The following is a 13,304-nucleotide window of genomic DNA, read 5'->3' on the forward strand; positions in this document are numbered from 1 at the left end:
ACCTGTGCTGTGCTTAGAGTTCTGTGAATATTCAGGGAGTGGACTGAATTTTGTAGGAATACAATGGCATCCTCGCAATCTGTGGTGAAGGACTCCAGCTTCTATCATGGTGGGAGAGGTATGAGACGACAGATACACCGTTAGTGTCCACAGGAGCGCCAGAGAGCAGCACCCTCCCAGCCCAGAACTGGACTTTAGCGGTACTCCCAAGCCTGCCACACAGTGGCTCTCCAGCAGCCTGTGAATGGCAGTTGTGATGGGCACGACACTCAGGGTAGGGATGCCTGTTCAGGTGTGAGTAAAAACATCTGCATAAGGAGAAGTCCCAGGAGACTGGTAGGTGCAGTGGCTGTGAGTTATACCTTACCCTACGGAAGCAGATCCAGTCACTATGGCTATAGGGAAAAGAGCCATCGAGGTCTGCGGTCAGCTGTGAGCTGTCGACAAGCTTGTGCAAGGCCTTCAGGGAGCCCACCACCTCACACTGCCAAGGAGAAGCATTCACTGGTTACGTCCACAGATGCATCCATCAGAAAGACCACTGTGATGGTTCACTCCTGGGAGAGCTACCACTGAGAGGGTTGAGAGGCAGGTTTAGGTCCAGTGGCACTGCCTTGCTGGTGGCATTAATGGGCTGAATGTGTTTGGGAACAGGGATGAAGGTGGGGAGAAATGAAAGGAAAAGGCAGCAAAGAGGAAGAACAGAGAGGTACCAATTAAGAAAAAAAAAAGGAAAAATTGAAAAGGAAGAGATGACAAGATGATAGGGGAGGAAGGGGAGGAAACAAATGAAACAGGGATGTGCTATTCTGAGATACAGAGTTGGCCCTTCCCAGACAACCCAAGGGGAAGTATAACAACAACCAAGTGAAAGCTCTGGAGGGCAAACTAAACCATATTTCTTGAGGAGAGCAATTGAAACATGGATGAGGCATCAGCAGGGGGTGAGCTCCCCATCTGCAGGGCTCTGGCCTGAAGGCAGGATGCAAACATGGTGAGACTGGATTGGCTGAGGCTCTGATAGCAAACAGGCATTTTTGTGGCCTGAAGAGCCAGGAAAGAATGCTGGGGAGGAATGTGGATGTCGAATACCACAAGGGAGAAAGCCAGGGATCGGGAGCTCCCATACTGTGTAAACTGTGCCCAGGACTCTGGCTGACCCTGAACCATGTATGCAGCAGGGAATACACTAGGTAGCTAAAGGCAAAAAGAACTGAACTGGACCTACATGGGGGACATTTTTCAGTTTGAGTCCAACCAAGTCAAATGCATTTCAAAACAGTCCTTTGTGGAGGTTTATAGTAGAATCCAGAGTTAGCATATTCAATAATATTCAGCAGAACATTCATATGTCTGGAATATAATTCAAAATTACTTGACACATGAAGAATCAGGAAAATGTGGCTCATTTTCAAGGGAAATGACAACCAACAGAAGCCAACCCAGAAAAGACTTGTATGTTGGAATTATTAGATAAGGACTTTAAAGCTGTGGTCATAACTATGCTCAGTGATGTAAAGGAAAAATGCCTGTAATTACTGAGAGAATAGGAAATCTTAGCAGAGACAGAGAAAATATGTTTTTAAAACCACTGGAAATTTCACAGCTGAAAAACACAATAACTGAACTAAAAAATGTCAATAGATGGGCATAATAGCTGAATGGAGATGAATAAAGCATGGAGTTAGTGACATTGAAGCTAGATGAGAGAGAAAAAAGTAGAAAAAAAAATAAGTCTTAAAGACCTTTGGGGCAAGATCGCTTGAGGAGGAGGAGATAAGATGGCGGAGTAGTAGGATGACCCAATGCTTGCCTCATCGCTCCAACACAGCTAGATCATTATACATCATTCTGAGCTCCCAGGATATGGATCTGAGGCCTGAGAGAACAGACTGCATCACTTGAGGGACAGAAGAGGCCATTGTGAAAGGTAGGAGGTAAAGAGACATGTGATTTGGGAGAGAAAAGAACTGTAAGCACTGCAGAGGAAAGGGAGCCCTGATCACGGAGAGAGGACAGAGACAGGGAGAGAGAAAGCAGCACACAGGGAATTGCATAAGAAAAACACTTGCCCAAAAGTGCTGACTGGGAAAATGAAAGGGGCATATTTTTATAAGCAGCAGCGCTGAGAGTCTGAAGTTGTAGCAGTCTGCACTTGCCAGGGTCAAGCCTGGTGGACACAGTGGTGCTCCTGTGGAGAAGAGAGGCAGAGGCCCAGGAGCAGACAGCATGCTCTGAGGAGCTCCTGGGTCGCGCTGGGAGAGATAGTTCCGCTTGTTGGGAGTGCTTTACCTCTCCAGGGACAGAAAAGCCCGTGGGTGCCATAAAGCTGCCCCGGTCATTAGTACAGAGCAGAAGCACCTGCTGAGGGCAGCTAACTTGGATGCCGGCTCTTTGCTACACTTCACCATAAAATCCAAGCTCCTGCACAGTTGTGCAATTGCTTTTCTAGGACCAAAGACACCAGGCACACCGTGATGAGACCCTCCTACAGAGTACCAGCTTGGGTCTGCACTGTGCCAGCTCCCTAAAATTTAGGGTTTTGAAGCACAGCCGCACATCTAAGATAAAACACAGGAGAAGCATACTGCTGAGTGGGCAGACAGCTCTGATACAGACAGGGTGAAAGCAGGGATCTGATGGAAGACTGGGACACAGGAGGGGGATTGTTTGCTCTTCTGAGAGGGCTTCCTGAACAGCAAGGGATGTGAACTCTCCTCTCTGGGGAAGAAAGGAGGCCAACACTGTTTTTCACCTCTCCTATCAGTAAGGACAGACTTCAGCAAGCTGCACAGCACACATAATGAAGGCTTGAGCTGCTTACACTAAGCCCTGCCCCACCCTGCGCTCTGCAGGTGCCTTCTTAACTACAGCAAGTGTGATTGAGAGCCAGAGCAGTAGCGGGCCCCTCCCCCAGAAGACCAGCACAAATTCTTTGCATGCACTAGGTCTACTGATCATAGACTGCTGCAAAGCTTCAGCTCTAGTGGAAATAGGATTAGGCACAGGCTTTCCTAGCTCACAAAAGTCAGAGACCTAGATAAAATGCCAAGATGGAGGAATTCATCCCTAAGAGAGAATGAGAAGAGGTCACCACTAGGGAACTAATCCAAATAGATACAAGTAATATGCCTGAACCAGAATTTAAAACAACAATCATAAGGATGCTAGCTGGGCTTGAAAAGCATAGAATATAGCAGACAAATCCTGACTGCAAAGATAAAGACCTAAAAATGACTCCAGCTAAAATAAAAAATTATATAACTTAGATGCAAAACCAACCAAATGTAATGACCACAAGAATGGAAGAACAGAGGAATGAATAAATGACACAGAAGATAAAACTATGGAAAATAATGAAGCTGAAAAGAAGAGGGAAAGAAAGATACTGGATCACAAATGTGGACTTAGGGAAGTCAGGGACTCCATAAAGTATAATAACATTCATATAATAGGAGTCCAGAGGAAGGGAGGGAAAAGGGGGCAGAATGTTTATCTGAACAAATTATAAGTGAAAATTTCCCTTATCTGGAGAAGGAAATAGTCATCCAAATCCAGAAGGTACAAAAACTCCCATCAAAATCAACAAAAACTGGCCAACACCAAGAGATATTGTAGTAAAATTTGCAACTTAAAGACATAAGAAAAAGAAAAAATCCTGAAAGCAACAAGAAAAAAGAAATCTCTAACCTATAAGGGAAGACAAATCAGGTTAGCATCAGATGTCTCCAAAGAAACCTGGCAGGCCAGAGGAAAGTGGCATGATATATTCAACAGGCTTAAGGGGAAAAATCTGCAGCCAAGAAGACTCTATATACCAAGGCTGTCATTCAGAACAGAAAGAGAGATAAAGTGTTTCCCAGACAAACAAAAACTAAAGGAACTAATGACTACTAAGCCAGCCCTGCAAGAAATATTAAAGGGGATTCTTTGAGTGGAAAGGACCAAAAACTAGAAGGGAAAGAGAAAAATCTCCAGAAACAATGATTTTATAAGTAATACAGTGGCACTAAATTCATATCTATCAATAATCACTCTGAATGTAAATGGACTAAATGCTCCAATCAAAAGATGTAGGGTATTAGAATGGATAAACAACAACAACAACAACAACAAAACAAGACCCATCTATATGTTGCCCACAAGAGACTCATTTTAGACCTAAAGACACCTGCAGACTGAAAGTGAGGGGGAGAGAACCATTTACCTGATGGATGTCAAAAGAAAGCCAGAGGAGCCATACTTATATAAAACTAGATTTGAAACCAAAAACTGTAACAAGAGATGAAGAAGGGTACTATCATAATAAAGGGGACAATTTACAAGAATTTTTGAATACTTGTAAATATTGTATTTACAATTTACAATTGTAAATATTTATACTCCCAACTTAGGAGCACCCAAATACGTACAACAATTAACAATAAACACAAAGGAACTCATTGATAATAATCCAGTAACAGTAGGGGACTTTACCAACCACCTACAGCAATGGGCAGATCATCTCAGCAGAAGATCAACAAGGAAACAGGAGCTTTGAATGATACACTGAGCCAGATGGACTTGACGGATATATTAGGAACATTCCATCCTAATGCAACAGAATACACATTCTTCTAGAGTGTGCATGGAACGTTCTCCAGAACAGATCACATACTGGGTCACAAATCAGGAATCAACTGGTACAAAAAGATCAAGATCATATTATGTGTTTTTCTCAGACCACAGCACTATGAAACTTGAAGTCAATCATAAGAAAAAATCTGGAAAGACCACAAATACATGGAGGTTAAACAACATGCTACTAAAGAATGAATGAGTAAACCAGGAAATCAAAGAAGAAATAAAACATACATGGAAACAAGTGAGAATGAAAACATGATGGTCCAAAACCTTTGGGATGCAGCCAAAGCACTTCTAAGGATGAAGTACATAGCAATGCAGGGTCTTCCTCAAGAAGCAAGAAAAATCTCAAATGCACAATCTAACCTTACACCTGAAGGAGCTAGAAAAGGAATGACAACTAAAGCCTGAAGTCAGCAGAGAAGGGAAATAATAAATAATATTAGAGCAAAAATAAATGATATAGAAATAAACCAAACAGTAAAACAGGTCAATGAAATCAGGAGCTGATTCTTCAAGAAAATCAATTAAATTGATAAATCCCTAGCCAGACTTATCACAAAAAAAAGAAAAAAAAGAAAAGAGAGAGCAAGAGAAAGAACTCAAAAATAAAAGCACAAATGAGAGAGGATAAATAATAACAACCTCATAGAAATACAAACAATTATAAGAGAATATTATGAAAAACTATATGCCAACAAATTAACAACCTGGAAGAAATGGATAAATTCCTAAAAACCTATCAAACCTATCAAAACTGAAACAGGAAGAAACAGAAAATTTGAACAGACTCATAACAAGCAAAGAAATTTAATCAGTAACAAAAATCTCCCAACAAACAAAATTTCAGGACCAAATGGCTACACAGGCAAATTCTACCAAACACTTCAAGAAGAGTTAATACCTATTATTTTCAAACTATTTTGAAAAATGAAAAAGGAAGGAAAACTTCCAAATCCATCTTATAAGGCCAGTATTACCAAAATCAAAGACATCACTAAGAAAGAGAACTATAGGCCAAAATTCCTGATGAACATGAATGCAAAAATTCTCAACAAAATGTTAGCAAACTGAATCCAACAATACATTAAAAAATCATTTACCATGATCAAGTGGGATTTATTTATTCAGTATAAAGGGTGGCTCAATATTTGCAAACCAATCAGCATGGGATACCACATCAATGAGAGAAAGAATAAGAACCATGTGATCCTTTCAATAGACACAGAAAAAGCATTTGATGAAGTAACATCCATTTATAATAAAGCCCTCAACAAAGTGGGTTTAGAGAAAACATACCTCAACATAATAAAGGCCATTTATGAAAAATCCACAGCAAACATCATCCTCAATGGGGAAAAATAGCTCTTTTCCTCTACAGTCAGGATCGGGATGTCCAGTCTCACCACTGTTGTTTAACATAGCACTGGAAGTCCTAGCCACAGCAGTCAGACAACAAAAAGTAATAAAAAGCATCTAAATCAGCAAGCAAGGAGTCAAACTCTCACTATTTGCAAACAACATGATACTCTATATAGAAAACCCAAAAGACTCCACCAAAAAACTGCTAGAACTGATACAGAAACTCAGTAAAGTCACAGCATACAAAATCAATGTACGGAAATCCTGTTGCATTTCTATACACCAATAACGAAGCAGCAGAAGAAAAATTAAGGAAAATAATAAGACACTTAGAAATAAACCTAACCGGGGAGCAGCCCAGGTGGCTCAGTGATTTAGCACCACCTTCAGTCCAGGGCATGATCCCAGAGACCCAGAATGGAGTCCCACATCAGGCTCCCTGCGTGGAGCCTGCTTCTCCCTCTGCCTGTGTCTCTGCCTCTCTCTCTCTTTCTTTCTCTCTCTCTCTCTCTGTGCCTCTCAAGAATAAATAAATAATCTTTTTTTAAAAAAGAAAGAAACTTAACCAAAGAGGTGAAAGACCTATACTCTGAAAACTATAAAACACTGGTGAAAAAAATTGAAGAGGACCCAAAGAAATAGAAAGACATTCCATGCTCATGGATTGGAAGAACAAATACCCTTAAAACATCTATACTGCCCAAAGCTATCTACAGATTTAATGCATTCCTATCAAAATACCATAAGTATTCTTCACAGAGCTGTAACAAACAATGGTAAAATTTGTATGGAACCACAAAAGACCCCAAATGGCCAAAGCAACCTTGAAAAAGAAAAGCAAAGGTAGAGGCATCATAATTCTGGACTTCAATTATATTACAAAGCGGGATCCCTGGGTGGCACAGCGGTTTGGCGCCTGCCTTTGGCCCAGGGCGTGATCCTGGAGACCCGGGATCGAATCCCACGTCGGGCTCCTGGTGCATGGAGCCTGCTTCTCCCTCTGCCTATGTCTCTGCCTCTCTCTCTCTCTCTGTGTGACTATCATAAATAAATAAATAAATAAATAAATAAATAAATAAATAAATAAATAAATTTTTAAAAAATTATATTACAAAGCTGTAGTGATCAAAATAGGTATCGGCACAAAAATGGACACACGAATAGAGAACCCAGAATAGAGAACCCAGAAATGGACCCTCAACTATCAGTTCAACTAATCTTCAACAAAGTGGGAGAGAATATCCAATGGAAAAAAGACCATCTCTTCAACAACTGGTGTTGGGAAAACTGGACAGCAACATGCAAAAGAATGAAACTGGACCACTTTCTTACACCATACACAAAAATAAACTCAGAATGGATGAGAGACCTAGATGTGAGACCTGAAACCATAAAAATTCTAGAAAAGAGCACAGGCTATAATTTCTCTGACATCTACCATAACAACCTGTTTCTAGATGTGTTTGCTGAGGCAAGGGAAATAAAACCAAAAATAAACTATTGGGACTCCATCAAAATAAGAAGTTTCTGTGCAGCAAAGGAAACAATCAGCAAAACTGAAAGGTAACCTGCAGAATGGGAGAAGATACTTGCAAATGTCATATGCAACAAAGGGCTAGTACTCAAAATACATAAAGAAGTTATACAGCTCAATGCCCTAAAAACAAATAATCTGATTACAATGGGCAGAAGACATGAACAGACATATCTACAAAGAAGATATCCAGGTGGCCAACAGACACGTGAACAAAAGATGCTCAGCGTCATTCATCATCAGGGAAATGCAGACCAGAACCACAATGAGATCCCACCTCACACCTGCTAGAAGGGCTAAGATCAGTAACACAAGAAAAAACAAGTGTTGGTGAGGATATGAGAAAGGGGAGCCCTCGTGTACTGTGGGTGGGAATGCAAGCTGGAGCAGCTACTCTGGAAAATACTATGGAGGTTCCTCAAAAAGTTAAAAATAGAGCTACCCTATGACCCAGTAATTGCACAATTGGGTATTTACCCGAAGGATAAAAAAATACTAATTCAAAGGGATGCCTACACCCTGGTGTTTATAGCAGCATTATCTACAGTAGCCAAACTATGGAGAGAGCCCAAATATCCAAGAACTGATGAATGGATTAGGAAGATGTGGTCTATGTGCACAATAGAATACTACTTAGCCATCAGGACAAAACCTTGTCATTTGCAATTATGTCGATGGGGCTAAAGAGGATTATGCTCAGCAAAATAAATCAGTCAGAGAAAGACAAATACCACATGATTTCACTTATATGTGGAATTTAAGAAACAAAACAGATGAACATAGAAGAGGGAAAAAGAGAGAAGAGAGAGCCAAACCAGAAGAGGCTCTTTTTAAAATTTTTTTTATTTTTTATTATTTTTTAAAGATTTTATTTATTTATTCATGAGAGACACAGAGAGAGAGAGAAAGGCAGAGACATAGGCAGAGTGAGAAGCAGGCTCCATGCAGGGAGCCTGATGTGGGACTCGATCCCAGGACCCCAGGATCACACCCTGGGCAGAAGGCAGGCGCTAAACTGCTGAGCCACCCAGGCATCCCGAGGCTCTTTTTTTTTTAAAAGGTTTTTTAAAATTTATTTATTCATGAGAGAGACAGAGAGAAGGCAGAGACATAGGCAGAGGGAGAAGCAGGCTCCATGCAGAGAGCCCGATTCAGGACTTGATCCCAGAACCCTGGGACCACACTCTGAACCAAAGGCACACGCTCAACCACTGAGCCACCCAGTTGTCCCCATAAGAGACTCTTAACAACAGAGAACACACTGAGGGTTGATGGAGGCAGGTAGGTGGGAAGCGGCCAGATGGGGGATGGGCATGAAGGAGGGCATGAAGGAGGGCACTTGTTATGATGAGCACTGGGTGTTGTGTGTAAGTGATGAATCACTAAATTCTACTCCTGAAACCAATATTGCACTGTATGTTAACTAACTAGAATTTAAACAGAAATTTAAAAAAAAATAAGTAAAATTAGACTGTGGGGACAGTTGCACAATTCCACACATACACTAAAAATCATTGATTTGGCTTGATAAATGAATTGTATAGGATATGAATTATGTGTCAGTAAAGTTGTTTTTGAAAAGAAAGAGAAAGAAAACTTCTAGACTGTCACTTCTTGAAATTGCAAAAAATAAAAATGCAACAAAGAGTGAAAAACAAAAAAAAAAGACCTATGGAGCAATATCAGTGTGTATAATTGTAATTGTAGAATGAGAAGAGAGAATGAGGCAGAAAAAAAATTTCAAAAAATGACGAATGAAAATTTCCTGAATTTGCTGGTAGACGTAAATGTAAAAATTCAAGCTTAGCCCAACCTAAGAGGATAAAGATGTCGAAAGCCATGCCTAGTCACATTATAGACAATTTGCTGAAAAGAAGAGAAAATCTTGGAAGTAACCAAAGGAAAATGATATTTTCCACAGATGAACAATTATTTAAATTACAAAACAAACTTTTCATTAGAAGCTATGGAAGCCAGAAGACAAGAGAACACCTTTAAAGTGTCGGGCAAACAAACAAAAATCTACTGTAAGGCAGAAATCTGTATCTAGCAAAATATCCTTCAAGAATTAAGACATGAAGAGAAATCTCACAAAGGAAGACATAGACATGGCCAACATGCATATGAGAAAATGCTCTGCATCACTTGCCATCAGGGAAATACAAATCAAAACCACAATGAGATACCACCTCACACCGGTGAGAATGGGGCAAATTAACAAGGCAGGAAACAACAAATGTTGGAGAGGATGCGGAGAAAAGGGAACCCTCTTACACTGTTGGTGGGAATGTGAACTGGTGCAGCCACTCTGGAAAACTGTGTGGAGGTTCCTCAAAGAGTTAAAAATAGACCTGCCCTACGACCCAGCAATTGCACTGTTGGGGATTTACCCCAAAGATACAGATGCGGTGAAACGCCGGGACACCTGCACCCCAATGTTTATAGCAGCAATGGCCATGATAGCCAAACTGTGGAAGGAGCCTCGGTGTCCAACGAAAGATGAATGGATAAAGAAGATGTGGTCTATGTATACAATGGAATATTACTCAGCCATTAGAAATGACAAATACCCACCATTTGCTTCAACGTGGATGGAACTGGAGGGTATTATGCTGAGTGAAGTAAGTCAGTCGGAGAAGGACAAACATTATATGTTCTCATTCATTTGGGGAATATAAATAATAGTGAAAGGGAATATAAGGGAAGGGAGAAGAAATGTGTGGGAAATATCAGAAAGGGAGACAGAACGTAAAGACTGCTAACTCTGGGAAACGAACTAGGGGTGGTAGAAGGGGAGGAGGGCGGGGGGTGGGAGTGAATGGGTGACGGGCACTGGGGGTTATTCTGTATGTTAGTAAATTGAACACCAATAAAAAATTTTAAAAAAAAAGAATTAAGGCAAAATAAAGAGTTTTTAGATAAAACAGAAGCAAGAAGAGGAGAGAAAACAAACGAGCTGGAGAAGAAAAATCAAATTTTTAAAAGTTTTCTGATATTATGCTCTATAGGGCTTCTGCAAAAATTTAAGGATTTGGTGATGGGTTTTCAGGATCTTATATGGATGCAGCCAGAGTTCACATAGAATTTTCTATATGTTTTATCTTATATATGTATCTTAATATTTAATTTTACGCATCACTCAGAATCATATCTAATGCTGAGGGTCTAACACCATTACCTCAATTGTTCCATCCTTGTCAGGCCTAAATGCTGATTCTTTATTCACCAACAGCACAATACTATGAATTATGGGAGGAGATGTATTCTGAAATAAGAAAGAAATACCGATTAGCTTTGTAATTTTTAACTTCATTGACTTAATAGAACTGTCTAATTTTGAGGTGCTACTTCTGCTCTGCTTTTTTCCCCAAATACCTAGAATGCATAAAATGTAATTGTCTTTGCTCTAAATGAAAATTATTTTCCCTTGTAAATTTTAATGTAATCAAGTTTATTGGTTATAATTTACATATAATAAAATTCGCCCTTTTAAATATAGAGTTTCTAAATTTTGTCACGCTTGAGGAAGGTGCTACGTTCTCCTGAGTTGCAGTTTCCAGCGCTGTGCTGACTGGTGTGCGGTGAGCAGGTTAAACCTTGGCTCCTGAGGAACATGCGTGTGAAACACCGACACACCTTATCCTCCTGTCCACGTGCACATTCCAAGCAGGCCTCAGAGTGAACATCTTCTTTCTGAAAATTCTCAGAACTCAGAGGACGTCCTGCAGTTCCTCCTTTGAACAGAATTCCTTCCAAATCTGTTTGAGAAACAGCCATCCCCCTCCTTTCCCAGGAGACTTCCAGCAACTTCTCAGGCTTTGCTGGTTGATAAAACTGCACATGCTTAAGAAAAACCAGAATCTCAAAGGAATTTGAAAACTGAAGCTGAATATGAGCATTGAACTGGATGACATCCTGGCTGCCGACCTGTGAGCTCAACGGCTGGTGGCCGAGAGCAGGGGAAATGTAATAAGGGACATGTGTGTGTCCGAAGTGCTTCATGGAAACCAAGTTGTGGCTGTCAGACCTGCCTGTCCCTGTTGGAGGCACTAACTTGCTGCACTGGGATCCCTTCAGCTGAGGGCCTGTTTGTCCCAGCAAGTTCTGCTGAGAGCCCTCTACAGCCCTGATGCCCCTGACAGGAGCCTCACCCTCCCTCCCCAGGCTCCTTGACCTTGGCTGCCTCGGCCTCCCCAAGCCCCGCCACCCCTTGCAGAGCCGGCCTGCTGGGGGCTCCGCTGTCCTTTCCTCACACTCTACTGTCCAGTTACTGAGTGCAGCCCCACGTGCCCCAGCCTCCACCTCTGAGTCCTCCCTTCAAAGAACTTCCATTTGGCATCCCTCAACTAGGAATCTGGGTAGAAGAGTGATGGTGCCTGGTGCCTTCAGCAGAGACCAAACAGAGGGACAAGGTGGGACCCCAGACTCCATCACAGCCCTTGGCACATGCGGGCCCCCACAGACACACGTCTGAGGAGGCCTCAGTGTTCTCCAGCCTCCCTCTGGCCCTGGGTCCCTGGAACATCCTGATGCGGCGTTTCTCCTGTTCCAAGGACTCTCCATTTCCCTTTTGATGTTACTCATGACCCAGAATCCATCAGGTCTTCCTGGGGTGACCGCACACCTGTCAAACAACCTCCCTTGACCTTGGCCCAGAGGTACGGGGCCGTCCTCTCCATACCATGCACGCCTCTGTTCTGAGAACGTGCTCTGTGTACCCTGCACTCTGATTCGGTCAGACACTAGATGGGGACTGCTGTTGGGGGGGCAGGAGTCATGCCCACATGGGCTGGTCCTGGCTGGCCCTGCCTTGAAGGTCTGCAGTAGTGACCTAGGAGATGGGCAGGAAGCTCCTTCCAGGCCACTGTGGCTGACTGTGGGGGAGAACATTGTTGAGGGGTGCAGGAGCAGGGCTCTTCTGCTACTTTCCATGTCCACACTTGGGACCCTCACCTCATCCTGAGATTCCTGCTGGGGGCAAGTGCAGGCATGGCTGCCCTCAGCTGCTCCTGGCCCATGAGGGAGCCCCTCGTGGCCCCAACTGAATGCTTGGCGCCCCAGTGATAGGAGTCACCCTGACTCACCTGCAGCACTGCCAGAGCCTGGGAGAGTGCAGGAGTAGCCGGACCCTTGCGAGCATCCACCAGGATGACCAGCCCCAGCTCCCGCACCTCCTTCCTGGGGAGAGACACACAGCGTTAAACACTGCAGGCACAATCTCTTTCATCTCTGGTGAGACATCCTCACCCAGATGGCCTTGGGTCTACAAGTTTCTGACACACATCAACCTTTTGCTTCCTGAGGAATCAAGCTGCCTACTGGGTGCAGACAGGGCTGCTGGGCTCATTGTGTGGGTCAGTCCTGCCTGACGGCCTCTCCAGGCAAGCAGAGCTGGCTGCCTGTCTGCGCTGGCCGGGGCTGCTTTCTCTCACCCACGGCCCTGTCACTGGGCAGAGGTCCCGGAGCCTCCTTGTGCTAGTCTGCTTGCTGGGGCTGTATCTGATGTGGAATTCGACTCAGAGCACACGAGAACACAACGCGGTTGGCTCTTCTCGAGACCCAAGCTCCGGACCCATCATCTGGCTCAGCTACACTTCTGGAGCTACAGCAGGACAGCTGAGCATCCTCGGAAGCTGGAAAGCTCTGTCCCTTCCTATGATCGTGACTGTAAGCTTTAGTCCTAAGTAGGACAGAATAACAGGCTAGGGCCAGGTGATGTATCTGACCCAACCTCCTGGGGTTAACTACCACTCTACCTCAGCCACATTGTGCGTGCTGGCCTTAC

General features: G+C 43.0%; 1 protein-coding gene across 1 annotated transcript in view; it reads right to left on the bottom strand.

Moving 5' to 3' along the window:
• PLEKHG4B (pleckstrin homology and RhoGEF domain containing G4B) overlaps positions 1-13,304 on the bottom strand; it is a 70,511-nt gene that overhangs the window by 8,543 nt on the left and 48,664 nt on the right. Inside the window, exons 6-9 of the mRNA XM_072807436.1 lie at positions 12,604-12,697; positions 10,698-10,784; positions 368-484; positions 3-101 (exon numbers count right to left, since the gene is read on the bottom strand). Of these exons, the coding sequence (XP_072663537.1) occupies positions 3-101; positions 368-484; positions 10,698-10,784; positions 12,604-12,697 (397 nt within the window). The remainder of the gene's footprint in view (positions 1-2; positions 102-367; positions 485-10,697; positions 10,785-12,603; positions 12,698-13,304) is intronic.

The sequence above is a fragment of the Canis lupus genome, chromosome 31 (assembly GCF_048164855.1).
Source record: "Canis lupus baileyi chromosome 31, mCanLup2.hap1, whole genome shotgun sequence".
In the NCBI taxonomy this organism is placed as follows: domain Eukaryota; kingdom Metazoa; phylum Chordata; class Mammalia; order Carnivora; family Canidae; genus Canis; species Canis lupus.